The sequence below is a fragment of the Melospiza georgiana genome, chromosome 6 (assembly GCF_028018845.1).
Source record: "Melospiza georgiana isolate bMelGeo1 chromosome 6, bMelGeo1.pri, whole genome shotgun sequence".
In the NCBI taxonomy this organism is placed as follows: Eukaryota; Metazoa; Chordata; class Aves; order Passeriformes; family Passerellidae; genus Melospiza; species Melospiza georgiana.
The window spans coordinates 32,712,535-32,731,742 of NC_080435.1; the positions used below are offsets into that span (position 1 = coordinate 32,712,535).

The window sequence follows — 19,208 nt, forward strand, 5'->3', positions numbered from 1 at the left end:
TTGTTTCTGTTCTTGTTTTTTGCATTGACTACTAAGCTGGACTCTCTCAGATGCTAACCTGCCATAAGGGAGGCAGGAGGTCTAGCACTGTCCCTTAAAGGGATAAAATGGAAATATCCACCTAGTCTTCAACTGTTGCAGACCTAGAATATTTTTGTTTCTGTACTGACAGGAGTTTTGTAGTATATCTGTATAGATTGTGGCTTCTGATAATTGCTGTAAAATGAGATCTGTTTTCAGCTTGAATGTGTTCCATAGTGGTTGTGATTCATAGGGATCACTGCTTCAATTAGTCAGTCATTACTTTGAGTGCTGTAGTGTAGATGAGCAACTGAATGTTGGGGTATCAAACATGTGTTCTTTGCTGTAACAAACACACATTTATCTTTCCCACCTTTTTATTCTCCCCTTATTCTTTCAAGTGCTTAGAACCATTTGAATCCCTTTTGGAAAGTGGTAGATGCCAAAATGTGATCAAATGCTTTACAAACATGCTTCTGACTTCTTTCAATACCATTCTGTGAATAACAGTTTCCTCTGGATTTGGGAAGGAGGCTGTTTTCTCTATGTATAGGCTTGAAATAAACAGAACTAGTGGACTTTACTGTAATTGTATTCTTGATACTTTCTTTTTTACATAAGCACTATGTATATTGTGAAACAATTAACCCAAATCTAAATATCAAGATAAAGTTACATCCCAAAACTGCCTGCTCTTACAGGTGTAGGTGTTGGAAGTACATATGCACCCTAGTATACTTTAAAGTGACCTGTAGACAGTATAAAATAGCTCTTGTAATTTATTATGTCTCTGTCAAATTGAATCTGTTGAACTTTCAAAAAGCCCAAATTATGTTTGGATCTCACAGTTGTCCTACTCATCTCAGATATTCTATGGATTTAAAGACTTAGTGCAGTAAGTATTCCACCTTCAGAGAAATAGCTGATCTTTTTGTCTTTGTGATAACAGGCTTTCATTACATCTCTTATGCATGAGACAAACTTCTGCAAGAGTTAAACAGTTTTTAGGAGGGTTTCAGAGGAGAGTTGCCACATACAAGAAACCTGTGGCATGTTTGGTTCTAAATGGGGGAATAGCACAAATACAGGCAGCTGTTAGGACAGTGCACATTTCATTACTATTGAGTTGTCCTCATGTGAATCAACTGTCTTATCTACTTAGTCTAGATAAAAGTGGAATGATGGATTATTGGGGAGTTGAAGTCTTAGTAGCTCTTGGCTGTAAGGAGCTAAAACCGCTCTTTCCATGCTGATGAAATTGCTACAATGAATGTGGAAAGGAGCTATTTGTTGTGTGTTTGGTTTGGAGAGTAGAAATCTCTTCTATGTCTGCTAATAGTACTTTGTCTTGAAGCATAAAGGCATAAGCATTTATGTCTGTTTGCTTAAAATTTTATTTATTAAAATAACAAGTTTGACTGAACAGGAAGGAAAAAACAACCTTGCTGCATTAGTTAATTTCTGAATGACTGTCACCTCATATTCCAGCTGCAGGAAACAGTAAATTTACAAAAATGCAGTTAACCATCATGGTACAAGTAATGATAAAACTTGATTTTCAACATTGTTAGGCTATTACTACTGAAACAATAAAATAAAGCAGGACTGAAAAAATAGGTGTCAAATTTTGTTCTGAACCTTGTGTTTTAGCAAGTCTGAAAAGCTTGACTTTTTAATCAGCCAAAATGAGTGGTGATTGATGGGAGTGTTAATTCTGTGCCAGCAGCAAGCATTAGAATAAGAATAAGCAGAGTAGCTGGTTGTAAAGTGAGTCCTGCCCACCAGAGCAACTGTTTCTTTTTGATTTTTCTGGTTGTTTTTGGCCTTTTTTTTTTTTAAGATGTTACAGTTCAGGTGCTTTTGGCTAAAGAGAGCAGATAGGGAGTTTTCTAAATCTGTTAGTATGGGGTATGGACAATGGGGTAATGCTGCAAGTACCTCTGGAAATACTGTCCTGTGAGTGGTGGCATCAGTAATTGTTACTGGGCTTGAACACAGGCACATTCTAATCAGGACTGGCCAAAGTGTTCTGTCCTGGGTGTCAGTGTAGGGAAATGCATAAAACTGGGGAAGGAGGAGTATTTAAGATGCAGTACAAAAACTCCCATTGCCTCAAAAAGGGTGCCTGTGATTGTGGGGCGATTGGGGCATGATGATAACTGGAAGTCTTTTCAGTCCTGTGTGCCTAATCCAAGCAGTGAGGCACTTCACAAAGGAAGGCTGGAGACTTGATGCTCACAGAGCAGTCATCTTTCCTGACAGTTTCTGCTTTTCTACCCTTCTGACATGTTGGGGCACATCTGCTTGGCTGAATTTCCAGCTCCACATCCTTGTCACTTATTCAAGTGAGAATAAAATGCCTTCATATTTGGCACACCTAGTTTCCCAAGTGATGTCTTGTCCCTCAGGTCTTCCAGGTTCTCACTGCAAAACAACTTAGTGCCATTGAACTGTGAACACCCAGAGGGTTAGGCTTATGCCCTACACACAGCAACTGTGGAGGCCACTATGATATTGAAAGTGAAGCTGCATTAAGAGGATTTGTGTGTGTATAAATGTTTTTTAAACATGAATGGCCTACCAATATTCTGCTGGCTCATTAAAAAGGCCTACAGTTCTGAAACCTTTGCAAATGGCAGGTTGGTGACTGGTTAGGGAGAAATCCTGCTGCTTAGCTGTGAGTGGTTAGTTGGTTTGGGTTGGGGATTTTTTTCCTATTCAGCCATCTTGCCACCCTCTCTGAGTGCAGTTTTTAAAATTTCCTAGTGCTAATTTGAGTTTTTATTTTTACAAGCTTATGTCTTTCATGGTTTTCTGACACACAAAATAATCAGGATGTTGGGTAGAGTGAGGATGTGTCATGTTCACAAAGTGTTCTGTAAGCACGTTTGCATTCATTTCTGTGCAGAAGTATCATTTTTCCCTTTCCTCTGCACTCCAGTACATATGTTTCTAGTGGTGGCGTGTCCTTTAACATCTCTAAAGGGTTTACATCTCTAAACCACCTCACAGTTCTTGATTCAAAAAGCAGATTAGTTGCTTTCCAGATGAACAGAGAAGTTTGCTACTAAAGCTAAAAACCAGAAAGTGGGGGAGGACGACAGACACAGTATGACCCAACAAAAACCACCAAACCAAAACAGCAATTCAGAACTCAAGCAAAAAATTAGAATTCACTTGTCTCTAGCATAAAGTAGTGCTGCAGCAAATGACAACAAATGCTGCCCTCCATTTTTCATTAAAAAGAGGACTTAAGAGTGCCTTTCTGAGCAAGGAGTCTCTGACATTACAAATTGTTTGGGATTTTTAGGGTTAGTGCACTGTGATATAGTTGACTTTCTAAGTGAATATTTGGTTTGTGACCTCAGCCACCTTACTCTGAAGGGTTGTAAATAAGAGGAGAACGCCCTTGGAGCTTTTCTTCACAACTGGCAGCTTGCTAACTTCTGCTTTTACTGTAGGGACTAGCAAGGCATATTTCAGCATTTCTGTTTGCAAGATTTGGCATACACACTTCTGATGCTGCTTTCTTACTTGATAGTTCTCTCTGAGCTCTGGAAAATGAGCATTTAGCCTCTGGTCATTCCTTTAAGTTTAGTTTGGTTTAAACAGTTCTGATGACAATGATTCTGCTTATGTGAAAGGAACTGTAAGACCTCTCTTCCTTTGTAAACTCACCAAAACTAAATCTTGATTGTAATAGGCTTCTGTATTGAGAAATCATTAATTTACAGATCTTAGTATCCTTGTTAATACTTTTTCTTTCTGACAAAATTGATTTGTCTGTGGTTCCTTTGTGGTATTTACTTACATATAAGATATTTACTCTTACTAAGATATTTTTCCTACCTTGTAAAGCAGTTTCTACCCATTAGCTCTAAGGTATGTCTCCAAAATACTGCTGTCCATGTGTTTCTGGTTTAGCATAATTGTCTCATTTTCCAGGCATTTATATGAGGTTGTCTTTTGGCTAGGAAATGCATCCAGAACTTGAATTGATTTTAATAGTCCAAAATAATATCTTCACTGGTGTTTAGGAGCAGTACAGTTTTTGATGAAAATATCATTTGTGCTGGCTTTGCAGCAACATAATTTATTTTTATGGTCTCAACAATGAGAGACTCAAGTGAGAGGAAGAACTGATTTGAGTCAGATGGCTCCAGCAAGCCCTACCTTTTTGTTCCCACATCTAGTGGTGAAATAAAGAAGATAAGCAGCAGTTACTGATTTAAGGATGGGTTGAACCCAGCCTCAGTCACAGCTGCTGTCTCATATGTATGGCTGCTTCTCCTCACAGCACTGCCAGCAGTCAGCTCTGCAGAGCTGTGGCATGTGTGGGGCAGCTGCAGCACTGCTGTTCCCTGGTAAGCTTCAGACACAGCATCACCTCTGCTAAGAGACCCTTTTGGTGAACCCTTTGTTCTTTCTTTGTTTCTTTCCTAAGTGAACTACCCTGAGAAGATGTTCCAAACTCTTGTCTAAAGTTGTGTTGATAATTCAGTTATAAAAGAACCTGGTTTTCTTTCCTGTGTGTGCCTGTTCTAGGTTAAGATGTGACTGTGTGCTTTGCATGCAAGGAGAATCTTCTAATTTTAAATGCACAAGCTCAGACTTTCTAATCTCCCTATGTTTTGTGTGCCACAGAGACTGTCCAGCCAGTACTGGGCTGTGTAAATGCCTGCAGTGGGACTTGCTGGTGGCTCACCTGAGCTCAAGCTCTATGTGGCCTTGCTGAGAAATGCTCCTCTTCCAGGCAGCAACACTGCAGCCTTTAAAAGGTCCAGTTGCTTTTTCATTGAGCTCACACGATTTCATGGACAAAGAGGCATCACATAAAATAACATTATCACTTTCAGAGATGAGCAGAGGGGTGGGTTGATTTAGATTGTTTGTTTCTTTTCTAGACAGGTATCACCTGGGATCTCAGTGCCATGTATACTTTTGTGAAGAGTTTATGCAGTTTCTTCCCTTCTCTGTCCCACCCACCTGTCCCCACAACTTCTGCATGAAAACAAAGCAGTCCTGGCAATTACTTGAATTTGTTTCTGCCTCCTAATATTTGGACATGTCAGTATCTAAAAACATACCTTTGCACTTGCAAGAAGTAATTCTAAACTAGACAGCAGAGTCTCTGTCACCTGGAATAAACACCAGTTGTAAGATGCTTTGCTGAATTCTTCAGACTTGCAGGAGACAGGAAAAGTTGTAAATTAAATCCTGCAACAGTCTTTCAGTAGATCATAGTTACTTTTTTTTTTGCCTAAAATAAGAATCTAAAAGCAAAGCACAGTTAAATTCAGGACTTCGGCTATCTGTGGCAAAGCTACTACTTCCAGTGAGCCCTGAATTTTGCCAGCCATTATACAGAGCTTCCCAGAGGAGCCTGCTTTCAAATATATTTACAGTACATTTACAAATAATGAAAACAAGTAGCTAGAGGGAAGAAAAGGCATTGCAACGTTACTTCTGCTGTTATTTTCTTCCAAAAATGTATGAGAAATATAAAAAATGAACCCTTTTTATTTAGCTCAAAAAATGGAGAAGAGAAACATAGGCTTCCAAACCCATGAATCATATGGCAAGTACAAAACTTCATGCTGCAGTTGGAAAGACTTTTTATGATAATGCTAGTATTATAAATCTAAAAATTATTTCATTTAACCCCACAGGGCTTATTTGAGAATTGGCAAATTCTGCATCAAGCTAACTTATTAAAGTTTAAAAAGTAGGTATTAATAAAATATAGATGGAACCACTGTACTCCCATAGGACTCTTACTTACCTCTAGTCTGAGGCTGACATAGATACATTTGAGTCAAACAGGAACTACTACTTACTACAAAGCTGTTAATCATGGAGCTTTAATGAAACTGTTTAGCATGCCGAATAGCAATGTAACAATGCATAGAAAATGAGCTTGTTTGCCATTGATTAATGATAGATAATGGGTGCAGTTCCCCACACTGGGACATTAGAGCAGTTTTCTGTCATGTACAAACTCAAGTTCATTAAGGCGTGCCTTTACTTGCACAGTCTGATTCAGCATAAAAACCCACACAAGCAGGAATGCACTTTAAAGATAAAAACAAGATTCATATTCAGCTTACTGAAAGTGTAATGGAGGTGTAATGAACCTCCAAATTATTTCATTCAGATAAACAAGACAAAGATTGAAGGACAGAAGAACAAAAGTTGCTTATTTCAACAATACCTTGAAAAGAGTTACAGGAGAATTACAGGTCAATACATTGAAAGAAGACAGTAGGAAAAAGTTACCAGCAGTTATTCTTCTAAGTGTTGAATTTCAAAGAAGTAGCAACCTGGTAAACTTGTTTAGGTACCAGCTGTGTGCATGTAGGGTTATGTATCTCAAATGCCATCTTTGTACAGAAAAGGTGTGTACAAATTAACTTAAAACCAAGGAGAGTTACAGTTCTCAGCTTCTCAGCAATGGACAGATTTTGTTTAAAATAAAAAGGTTTCTACAGATACTGCTGAAGATTCACTTAAATTCAGAGCCACTGTAATTTTCTCTGTAAATGAGAAAAGGAGTTTAAGACCCAGCTTTGTTCCTTTTACTTTGTCAAATATAGTGAGCTCATAGGTTTTACTACTTTTCATATTTAGTTTGAGTCTAGGCTTGCTAATAGTACACAAAATGTAACAGCTTTTGTAACATTTTTAATACACCAAAGAAAATGTTTATCATCAGGAATTGCTACTTCAATTCCACTTGCATTGTTATACTTTTAAATTCCACTATAAAGCTCCCCTACCCACCCACCCCCCCCCCCCAAAAAAAAAAATTAAGGAACAGTAAGCTTTGATATGGTGCAAATCAATCTTTAGTGGGCTTTTTCATTCACCTCATTGAAAACCAGCATCAACTTTCTGATAGGCCAGAAATAGTTTAACTTCCAGCCAGGAAGAGGATCTCTGCTGCTTTTGGCCTTTCTTTCTTCAGCTCCTCCTAGCACAGAAGTAACTGCAGTATAATTTAGGAAACTGCTTAATGCTGTCTGAATTACTGCAGCCCTTCACATGTCAGATGCAGGATTTCCCAGACTCTCTGCAGGGCAGACAACTTCTAGACCTGCACTGTGAGCGTGTCACACGCTTGGTTTTCCTGAACAAGCTTCTCTCTGGTAGAACTTCCTATGAAAGTGCTTGCAGCTTCCTTGTGTTGCTCTGACCTCCTGTCAGATCAGGTGTGAGCCAATTCTACACAGCATGTAAGCTTCTTGAGCCTGAAGTACAAAGAGAAGAATGTCATTTTGTGGTGGTCTGTTACTAACACTGCAGTAAAGCAAAAGCAAGCTGTGGTGTGCCATTCTGTGGAGGGGGTGAGGATAATTCTGTATTATGTGGAGGCCACCTTGTGGCATTGTGGAAGTAAAACCCAGATGTAAAGAAACAACAGCACTCAGACTGCAGACCAAGAAATAAGGATCCTAAACTGCTTATATTTTTAGAACCCAAACATCAGTGTGATGTGTCATTCTAGCCTCATGTGAGTGATTACAGGTGCTGTTCACACAAGTAAGAACACAGGAATCTGAGGACGTGTGTAGCACCATTCTGTGGGTCATAGCTTCTTACCTAGTCAGCTTAATGAGTGCTGCAATTATTAAACCTTCTGCTTGCATGGTTAATGCACAACTGCTGCTTAACAGAGATGTAGGGACAGATTTTTACAGAGAACAGGAGCAGATGAGAAGTGCAAAGTTCTTTGAAACTGACTTCCAGGTTACCATCACATTGCATATTTGTTCTGCTTGGATGAGGGAGTCTGGAAATTTTTACAGCAGGAAAATTATCCTCCTTTTCCCTGCATTTAAGCTAGTAATTAAATTTCCTCCACTGAAGAATGAATTTGAATTTAGTAAAGATGAGTTCCACTGCAACCAGACAAAACTGGCCAACATCTTGCAATTCTGATGTCAGCATTTGCTATCTCCTAGGATGAGTGTGCCAAAATAGAATATCCTCTTCATGGTTTTGGACATATGTTATAAGAACATGAAAACAGTTCATTCCTGAAAAAAAAAAAAATTATCCTGAAGAAGTTTATCTGGTCACCTTAAGGTGAAGGCAACCAAGGGAGTAGGGGAATGTTATCCCTCTGAGACAGGAAACTCCCCAATCGTACATGCTGACTCCATGCTGAGGAGGTGGACATGTTGGAGATGCAGGAATTATTCTGACAACTACAGAGTTTGCAGGGGATTAAGAGATTTTCTGCCCCGACATAGAATCATTTAGATTGCCAAAGACACCTTAGGTCATCGAGCCCAACCAGTAACCTGACACTGCCAAGTCCACCACTAAACCTGTCCCTAAGCATGACATCTCCCTGTCATTTAAATACTTCCAGGAATGGGGACTTCATCACTTCCCTGAGCAGCCTGTTCCCATGCTTGGCAATGCTTGTGATTAAGAATTTATTCCTAATGTCCTCTCTAAACCTCCCCTGGTGCAATTTGAGGTCATTTCCTCCTGTCACTTTACTTGGTTGACAAGGCTGATCACCACCTTGCTGCAACCTCTTTTCAGGTAGTTTTAGAGAACAATAAGGTCTCCCCTGAGCTTCCTTTTCTCCAGGCTAAAAAACCCCAGCTTCCTCAGCTGCTTCTTATGAGACTTGTGCTCCACACCTTTCATCAGCTTCATTGCTGTTCTTTGAATGGGCAATCTGTTTGAAGCAGACTGGGATTCTGGAGCAACTGAGGATGGCCCGTGCACTTTCTGCCCCAAGTCAGAGACCTTCTCAGGGCATCTTACATTCAAAGGAAAAAGAAGACTGTTGCTGAACTCAGGCTGTAATCCTGACTTTTCTATCAGTTACCATTTCTAGTGTAGCACAGTAAATTGCCAGTAGATGGCACACCACAATAATTTTTTTTAATGGTGCTGAAAGAAATATGCAGCACAATTTTTGTAAATTTTGTGTTTAATCATAGTGAAGCTCCTTGGGTAGGAGAGGGCTCAGTTAATGAGTTACCTGGCTGTGGCCTTTCACAGTACCTTTATGCTGAACTCTTCCATCTGTCTTCAGTTTGTGCAGTCTCATAAATCTGCTCATTTGGCTGGGCATTTTGATTTCTTCTCACCTCTAATTAGTTTACCAGAAACCAAATAGGATGTAACTATGAGTATTCCAATGCACATGCAGCTCTTATTTATTCTTTGTGTCAGCAAGGATTATATCTCTGCTTCCATTGAACATCTGTGAACCAGCATTACTCATCTGCTGTGTTGAGTGTTGTTATCTGTGTGTCTATATCGGGAGACTGACTCAAAGATTAGGGTGAGATTGGAGGCAGATGGCTGAAGGTGCTCCCTGCTTGTCTGGTCAAAGTCAGCACCTCTGCACATTCAGCCTGAGTCATGCACAGAAGAGATTTTGGACTGCTGCTGTTTGTGGTCCAGAATCTGGCTGGTGTATTACAATAAACCAGTGCCAGTGACAAATCATTTTCCAAAGCAAATATTTAAATACTAGCCAAGGTACTATCCCCTTTGTGGAAAGAGAAGCTTTCAGAGCAATTACACCGAAATGTTCCAAGATGAATTAAATGCTTTACTAATGGTGACCTGTAAGCAAAAGACACATAGCAAGTTTTGCTAGAATTCTGACTGTGAAGAGGATCCATCAAAAATAAGTTCTGCTACATTTTTTGCAAACCCCTTTTAACCTTGGGAGATTAAAAAACTCTCCTACTCCTTAAGAGTATCCAACAGTACTCCAAACCACTTCTTTGTAAACAGCTGTGATGATCTTGGATTCTGATGGATTTAATAGGTTTCCTCTGCTTTTTCAGTCTGTACGTGAACCTAAAGGTGACAAGGATGTGGAGACAGATTTCAGTGTTACCAGTGTGAAGACATTGCATTAATCTAGGCCTTCTCTTTGTTCAGCTGTGAGGGACTGTCAGCTCTCACCCATCTGGCTGACAGCTCTGTACTGTTTAGTGACAGCTGGTGGAAGCAACTCAGACAAAACCGAAAATTTCCTTGTGAGTAGGGTGGAACTTCTAAGAAACTTGCAATTTTCTATGTTGTTGCAACTCAATGAGTGAATCCATCAATGAAGAGACAGCTACAAAATATGGAGGTCATTCTTGACTGCATTTTCATGTTCTTAGAATTGTTGGTTGTTTCCATTGAACTGAAACTGTTACTTGGCAGTTTTATGTCTTTTGATGAGAGATCCACTTGAAATCAAGCTGCAGAAACAACTCTGCTAATAGTAAAATTCCTTCTAGAATAAAAACAGCATCTCCCAGCTGATGTACTAATTATTCTGATAAGTATAAACCTTGATGTTTTTATGTCTTTGTTTCCATTTGTACTACTGTTTTTCAGGGATTTGTTCTTTTTACTTAGCAGATAAACACCCACAGCACAACATAACTGACAAAACAGCATTGTGCAATCCACTCAAGCTGCTGTTGTAGCTAGTCTTACCCAGGAAAAGGCAGTAACAAACCACATCAATTTTTTTCTCAGTTGCATACACTTTAAACTATGGTAACTGATATATCTGTATGAAAGAGAACTTTTAATATGTAAAGATGTTACATGGTGAGAGGACAAGGGACTACTGACCTAGCACTGAAAAGTGTGCATGCCAGTGCAGCAATTGGATTAGGCAAGATGCTGTTTAATTAACTTCTCAATTTGTTAACAGGCTGACATATAGAGGGAGAAGCTTCTTGGACTAGATTATGAAAGAACAAATTTTTCTTTGGGCTCTCCAAGGATTTAAACCGAGAAGCTGTATTATGTAGGTTATAAAAACAACTTATTAGGATGAGGAAATCCTTAAAACTGGAGGGCACGGTCATTCATATTGTGGCCTGACAGTATCCTAATACAGTTCCTTGAGGATATTTTTAAAGGCACATTTTTACACTAACTGCATGATACATCACTGTGATGTCTGTCTGTAGTGCTGCAGTGAATCTTGTCAATAGCTTTAACATAAATGCTTTTGCTTTGTAGTTCTATAGGTAAGTACTTCTAGCACTATTCAGTTCTGACATTCTTGGGCTCCCACCTGAAAAATCCTGCTTTAGTTTTAGGTGTTTATGAGCTTATGTGACAGAAGAACCTCATTGACCATTCATTTTCCTGATTTTTTCCAAAGAAAAGAGAGCTCAAAGATACCAACAGACAAATAATTCACAACATCCCACTGACACAGGATGACATGCTTTTTAAATGATTCAGTATTTTTATTATCAGCTGATGACCAGGATAATTGTGTTTAATGACAGTGTTTTCCACAGGTTCAGTAATTAACTCTGACATAAGCCAGAGGGGTAGATGGAAGTGTAGCCACAACGTGGCAGTGAATACATGTGACATAACAGGACGTGCTTTGTCAAGGGAAATTGGGCAGGGAAGGGATTACAGCCCTTGTGGGTTCTCCCCTCAGTCTGTGCTGCCTACTAAGTAACAAATTTTCACTCTATTGTAACTAACCAAACAAACCGCATTGCTACAAATCATTTTAAAGACGATGCTTTAGGCCAATTTTAATCATTTGTAAGATTTTTTTTTGTTACTTTTTCCCCCCTAGAAAATGTTGATTAGCCTTTTCATGATAACTATTAAGATTTCAAACCACAATGCCTTAAATACATCCATTACCAAGAAAGCTACGTCTGCTTCTTACACATCCATTTTCTGTAGGTCCCCATTTCGGTCATTCCACCCTTTAAGTGCCCAGTTATGCTTTGCTTTCGGGTTCTCTCACACCCGAAGCCGACGGAGCCGCCCCGCCTTTCCCGCCAGCCCGTGCCGGGAGGGGTGGGGCCCCGCGCATGCGCACGCCTCGCCGCGAGGCGGGGCCATCGCGGCGCAGGCGCGGTGCGGGCGGCGCGCGGCGATGGCGGCGCGGGGCGCGGGCCTGTGCCTGGCGCTGCTCTTGCTGTCGGCGGCGCCGCTGCCCCGCGGAGCCCGCGGGTCGGAGCCCCTCGGGCCGGCGGAGCCGTCGGGCGGCGCGGGCCCTGGGGAGCGGTTTAAGATCGAGGGCCGGGCCGTGGTGCCCGGGCTGAAGCCGCAGGACTGGATCGCGGGGGCCCGAGTGCTGGTGGACGGGGAGGAGCACGTCGGCTTCCTGAAGTGAGCGGCGGGCGGGGCGGGGCGGGGCGGGAGCCGGCGTCTCCCGGGGCCGTGGGGCCCGCTCGCAGTCCGGCCCGGCCCGGCCCTGAGATGGCGGGCGGCGGGGGCGGCTCCTGCAGGGCTCGGCCGTGTCCCGGTCAGCACGGCCGCGCGACCGTGGAAGCGCAGAATCCCGAGCTGAGCTGCGGGCCGTGCTGTGAACGCTGGGCCCCGGCCTTGTAATGGGCTGGGCACGGCCAGCCTTGCACTGCCGTAGGGTTTGGCCTCAGCCTCCGGCAGGCGTATCCGGACTGATGGCTCAGGTTGTTGCCCAAAAACTCAGGAACGGAGTTTTAATTCAAACAAACAAACGAAAAAACAGCAGCCGAAACAAGCCTCAAACGCATTTGCGCTGTCTGGAGGACCGTGTTTCTTCTCAGCTTCTGTTGTAAATTCTGCCACTTCTTATTTAACAAACTCACCTTGACAAAGAATTTGCCCGATGTGGACGTGTTTGGTCATGGCAGAACTTAAAGTTCTGTGTTGAGTACCCGTGAAAACCTTAAACTGTGCTGGTGAAAGCTAATTTAAGGGACGTGGCTTTATTCTTTCAGAAATCATGCAAATGTAGCTGGAAGCTGTAAAGAATCATTATCTTATTCAGACTCTCATGGTGCTGGATATATTCAGATAAGCAAGAGATCTAGAGAGTCTAAGATACAGAAAAAATCCTCAGAATTAAGAACTGAACTAATGTAATTTCAAGAGCAGAATTAAATTTTAAATTGCATTCTTTGTGATTTTCAGTACAGTATAATATATTGCTTTTAAAACATATATGAAAATAAGATTACATGGAATTAAGATTTACCCTCATAAATATTTGTAATTTTTAATTAATCCCTCTGCAATAGGAGTTAAACTAAACTTTGACTTTGGGTCCTATCAATAGGATAACACAACAGATTCTACTCTGCAGATCTTGTGGAATCCTGGCACTGTAGCACCTGCTAAGCCACTACAAACAAATTATGAGAGGCTGACATCATATCCAGGAGCTGATGTAAAAACTGCTGTCAGGTTGACAAATTTCTCAATGCTTAATTGAATACTTAAGAAACTTTAGAAATTAAGGAAAGGAAAACATCCTTAAAACAGTTGCAATATAAGATAGCGTAAGCATTGTTAGGGATTCAAATCATCACATAAAGGTGGTGGGTCCTTAAGTGTTGTGCATTTTAGAGAGAGATGCGGTGTAAGCACATAATGACAAATTCTTTGAGAATTCACTTTTAAGAGGGCTCATTTATTTGTTTTACTGCTGCATGTTTCTAATGTGTTAGGGTTTATTACATTTTTTTCCCTTTTAACAAATTTTTGTCTTAACTTTGCATCTTATTTTTAGGAAAGAGATCTTTGATGTTGCTCTTAAGAGGGTACAGAACACTAGAGTTTTCTTATTGGAAACTTCTGGAAACACATAGGAGGAAAACTTCTGTACCTTTAAGGCAACTAGTGTTGAAGCTTCCAAGTAACCTTTTACTAATATTTTCATTGAATATTCAAGTTTCATATTTTAAAATAAAAGCCACCTGTCTAAAAATCCCTTCTGTGTATGTGTTCAGAGCTCTTAGTTTCCTTGTTACTGTGACTGAGCTTTCCAGCGTGGGCTGGTCCTGAAGGGAGCAATTAGAAGTGAAACCTCTATTTCGCAACAAAGGTACAAATTGCTATTTTTGCATTGCAAGTTGTCCCTAGCACCAACCCACACTATGTAGGATGGCATTCTGGGGGGGTTGCTTTCAGCAGAAGCACTAAAGCAAAGTAAACTTCATTGTATGTGTTTCAGAAGGAGAAAGGAAGGTGTAAATTACTCCTGCCATCACTTGAATACATAAAATATAATTTATTTCAGATCTTATTTGGGCTGGTAAATTATTCCTCCAGCAAGACAACACCTAGAGGGTACAACAGAATCTTTAACCTAGCAGGGAATTTCTGCTCCTGTAGCAGCACACATTGATGAATTAAAGGGCTTGATATTGTGAGTGCTGACTGGTTTAAATTTTCCTTTTGGTCATTGTGAATATATTAAGATTTGTAATATAAAATGACACAGCTTCTTTAAAAAACATAAACAAACAGCAGAGCACTCTGTTTTGTATTCTGTAGCATACTGAAATGTTGTGGAACTCACTGTTTTTTTCAGGACAGATGGAAGTTTTGTGGTTCATGATGTACCTTCAGGATCTTACGTAGTGGAAGTTATATCCCCTGCTCATAAATTTGAGCCTGTTCGAGTTGACATAACTTCAAAGGGCAAAATGAGGTGAGCCTTTCCTGATTTGCCTCTGTATTGGTGAGTTCTGTGTGCCTGACAGCACAGTACAGAAATTCACAGAAGTAGTGCTGTAGGTCTGATGCTCCATCTCAGACTAGATGCATCAGCTTAATCATCAGGGTAAATACTTCTGCAGTATATTTAGGGGAGGTTAAAAATTGAAATCTCACAGAAAACAGTGCAAACAGTCTGTTTATAATAATAATATAATATGATATTATTATACATAATTATAGTTATAATATAATAATGTTTGAGCTTATAATAAGCTCAAAACAGATTGTTTGAGCTTAGGTTTTTCCAAACTTTATTAAATTTTTATTTTTATACTTTGTTAGTATCTTATTGGCAATAATTAATATGTAACAATTAAAAAGATATAGATAAAATATTGGGTATAACCTCACCCTTAGCACAATTTGTGTATCTAAGGACTAGTAAGGTAATGAATTTGATGTTGAGAAAATTGCAGGGGTACATCTGCAAAGAAAAGTAGAAGGAGGCTTGGCATCCCTACCAGTCCAACAGATAGAGACTATAATGAGGAATGCAGCTGGGGAGTCAGAGATACATGAAAAATAATGATACTTGGAGAAAATGTCAGGGCTTTTCTAAGGGATGTGCTGCCTTAAAAACTTAGGTTAATAACTAGAAAGAGGAAACAGGATGTGGATGACAGATGTGTTTGATGAGATCTACTTGAAAATCTCAAGTTTTGAAGAAAAGACATAGTCATAAGATAGGAGGGAATTCTATAGATATAGATTCTATAGACATTCTGTAGATGAATATTTGGTGAAAAATTCACAAGGAATGAATTATTTATGGACAGAAGTCATCCCTGGAGTTCCACAAAGTGGATAAATATTCATAAATCATGAAAAATGGGTCAGGAATGGCAAAGATGTTAGTACTGAGTAAGTATCTGAATATTAGGCCCAGATGAAGAATATTAGTGATGAGCTATGGAAAAACCTCCTGAAGTAATAAAGACTGAGATTCAGTATTGATAAATGCAGAGTAATGCACTAGTGGAAAAGGGATTAACTTTGTGAGTCGTTGATGTTCTGACACTGTTCAAAGCTGGACCCTAAACAGCATAGTATGTCTTACTTTTACAACGTAACAAAAAATGGTTTGCTTTTGATTCCATCAAATATGCTGCTGAGAGAAGTTAGGTTTTCAAAAGTGCAGCCTAGCTGACACTGCATAGCAGATGGTTTTGCTTGTAGTCTTTTATTAAAACTTGTTTGGATTCTTTTAAATCTTCTTTATGATTTGCCTAAGATTCTATGATTTTTATTTTCAATTATTTGCATTTTGCCTAATAGAGCAAGATATGTGAATTACATCAAACCCTCTGAAGTTGTCAGGCTGCCATACCCACTCCAGATGAAATCTTCTGGACCACCTTCATACTTTATAAAGAGAGAATCTTGGGGATGGACAGATTTCCTCATGAACCCTATGGTATGTACAGGCAACACACAAATATCACAAGTATGCTAAGGATCTAAATACAGCTATTTATCAGAATACTAAGAATAGAAACAATTGACGAAAATGTGCATTTTTCCTTTGCTTTTCTGAGAGGACTGTTTTATTGGATTTTACTTGCTTACAAATGGGAAGTTACTCTCTGACATCTCCTCCCTTACATACCACTGTTAATGTGTGTCCTCTGAAAACAGCCCATAGTCTCTTCCTTTAACAATGTGATGCTGGTCTAGTAGTGCAGAGATCAACATGTTGCAAAACTCTAATTACAGCAGGTGTAAGAGAGAACAAGCATTTGCCTTATTGGTCCAACTTTGAAAACTGTTGTTTAAAGCACAATACTCCCATGTCAGGTTTCATTCCTGACAAATGTTACTTACTGGCTTACTGTTTCAGAATGCAGTAGTTCTAGAGTTTGGCTGTTTAGTAGAGCTTCATTTTAATTTAGTAGGTCCTAAAAGTGTTTAGAGCAACAACTAAGCTGAAGAGGTATTTCCTGTTTTCTCTGTAGGTGATGATGATGGTTCTTCCATTACTGATATTTGTGCTTTTGCCTAAAGTTGTCAACACCAGTGATCCTGATATGAGGCGGGTAAGTACACTCAGTTGATGCATGTGGGGAGGCCAAAGATAATGAGATTTCAGAGCACAGAAAAGTAATAAAAACAGAACTGTACTTTTAAGGAAAGCTTAATGGGCATCATTTATTCAGCTAATAGAGTGTTGCTGTTTTAGCAATGAGTCATTTAATAAGTGTCAAGTGTGTTGAGAGGGGTGTGATGTGGGGTTCTCTTGTGCTTCAGCCTAAACCGCAGTTGACTGCACTGTTAAATCCAGATGTTGCACTAGTGTATATGATACAGTCTTAATGTAGTCATTAAATTATCTGATTTATTGTCCTTTCATCATGCAAAATGCTGAATTGCAGAAGGCTAGGACAAAATGGAGATTCAAGGTGTTTGCTAAATCTTTTATTTTTACAAGTATTATTTGTCTGTCATGGGTGGCTGCTTTTGAAGGCTTGGTTAACTAAAAACTTCTGTAAATGACCACTGTCTTCAGTAGTGCTTTATAGGTGTCTGAGTAATTTTTTTAAAATAAGTGATACCTTTAAAAAACCTATCAGAGCTGTATAATACTCTTTTGGCTACAATTTTGATTAAAAAACAGATAAAAGGTATACTAGGTATTCATGGCATCTTCTTCAAACCAAGCTGAACTCTGGAAGTCTAATTTTAAAAAAGAAAATCACAAATTCCTTACTTTTCTCACTGATCTGACACTGCTTAGAGACAGACTGTTCTTTTGATGGTAAAGCCATCAAAACTTCTGATGATTTAGTTCTTATCAGATAACTGATATGACTTCTTAATGAGCAATTTTTAAGTTGGAAGAATTTTGCTTATGATTTAACTTATCTTTAAAGAGTAAGAAAAAGTTGTTTTTAAAACCAAATTATAATTTCTCTAGATGACCATGTATTAAATTGTTAAGTGTTTACTTGTGGTTTATATGGAGGTTCTATGACATTTTTCAAATGAACTTGTTTTTTCTTTCTGGAATCAGCACAGTACTAGTTTGTATATATATATATATATTTTAAAATCCTTTTTTCCTGAATGAATGAAAACTCAGCTGCAGTACTCTAGTAGCTTGGTGTCAGAAAGTAGGGCAATAAAAATATCTAATTCCTTCAAACAGCATCAAAAATTTGTTAATTTGCTATAAATAATACTGATTTGAAAAACAAAAGCGTGACATCTGTGAGAACGCATATCTGAATATCTAAGCAATAGCCTAAATTTTAATATGGAGAAAAGTAGTGCTAAAAAGAAATATTTTCTATTTTTCTGAATTTTTTTATCAGATTATTGCCCTGTAAGACTGCTTAAGACATGGTTACCATTTTCCATGCATTGCTGCTTTTAGTTTTGGGGTTTTATGTTTCTGTGTGTAGCTGGGTGGTTTTGGCTGTGGTTGCATAAAACTAAGTAGCAATATGTATCCTGGAGGACTACAAAAAGTAAAACAGTATTTGGGAAAATTTGTTATCTTTCTCATACAGTCTTTCAACTGATGCCTTAGATACAGCCAGAATTGTTAAAAGCTATTAAGATTATCTGATCTTTTCATGCAGGAAATGGAGCAGTCAATGAACATGCTGAATTCCAACCACGAGCTGCCAGATGTGTCTGAATTCATGACAAGACTTTTCTCTTCAAAATCTTCCAGCAAGTCTGGTGGTAGCAGCAGTAAAGCAGGGAAAAGTAGTTCTGGGAAAAGGAGGTAGTTAAGTCTTCCTCCTAAGTCTGAGTTTGCACAGCTATTTGTTATCATATTGGTGTCATGTTTATTTGTCTTGAAAGATCAAAAAGCCACTGCTGTAAACTTTAACCTGGCACAACATACATTATGCTACAAGAGTGGTTTGTAGCTATTTTTTAGATTGCATAAGCTGTTTTGTACTTGACAGTAAGCAAAGATGACATGGCTTCAATACTGTATCTGTATAAAGTTATTGATTATACTAAATTAACTATATTGTTCTGTAGAGAATTCAAATAAATTATACAATGTGCTTCACAGTAATAAATGTCTTAAGACAATATATAAAAAATTTCAAAGATAATAGAAGTGGAGTACCATTTTAAGATATCTTTAATGTTTTACACTTGTTGAGTTCTGAAATGAAAAAATCGTTAATTCAAAATGGAGTTGTGAGTTTACTGAGTAAGTAATTTGCTGTATTAGCTTGTCACATGTTACACATAAAATCATTTCATTTTATGCTGTTTGCTGCCTGTACAGTTTACAGAATCACAGAGTGGGTAAGGTTGGAAGGGGCCATAGTGGGTTCTCTGGTCTGATCTCCGAGTCAGGGTCATCCTAGGGCACATGGCACAATATTGCATCCAGATGTTTCTTGGATATCTTCAGTGAGGGAGACTCCACAACCTCTGTGGGCATTCTTTAGTTTAAAGATTTTCCACTATGTATTGCCCAGTTTTACTCTGATCTACTTTTTACTAAAATCTCTTTGGGAGGAAAGAAGGCAAAGTATCTTGCATGAGGAATTCATTTAAGCTGTCAAGATCTTGAATCTTTCTTTTCTAAATTACATGTATCACTTCTGCAACACTGAGGCTTCTTACTGTTTCTATGTGTGCTGTGCTTTCGACTTACCAGTGGAAGGATTTGAGGCCAAATACAGAATTTTAAATGCAGTTCAAATTAACTAATT

At 39.1% G+C, this 19,208-nt stretch overlaps 1 protein-coding gene across 1 annotated transcript; it reads left to right on the plus strand.

Moving 5' to 3' along the window:
- The first annotated feature begins 11,914 nt into the window (after window positions 1–11,914).
- On the plus strand, window positions 11,915–18,677 carry EMC7 (ER membrane protein complex subunit 7). The gene is made up of 5 exons (XM_058026810.1): window positions 11,915–12,150; window positions 14,339–14,458; window positions 15,802–15,940; window positions 16,479–16,559; window positions 18,105–18,677. Exons 1-5 carry the CDS (start codon window positions 11,915–11,917, stop codon window positions 18,255–18,257), a joined length of 729 nt encoding a protein of 242 aa, XP_057882793.1. The 3' UTR covers window positions 18,258–18,677.
- The last annotated feature ends 531 nt before the right edge of the window (window positions 18,678–19,208 follow it).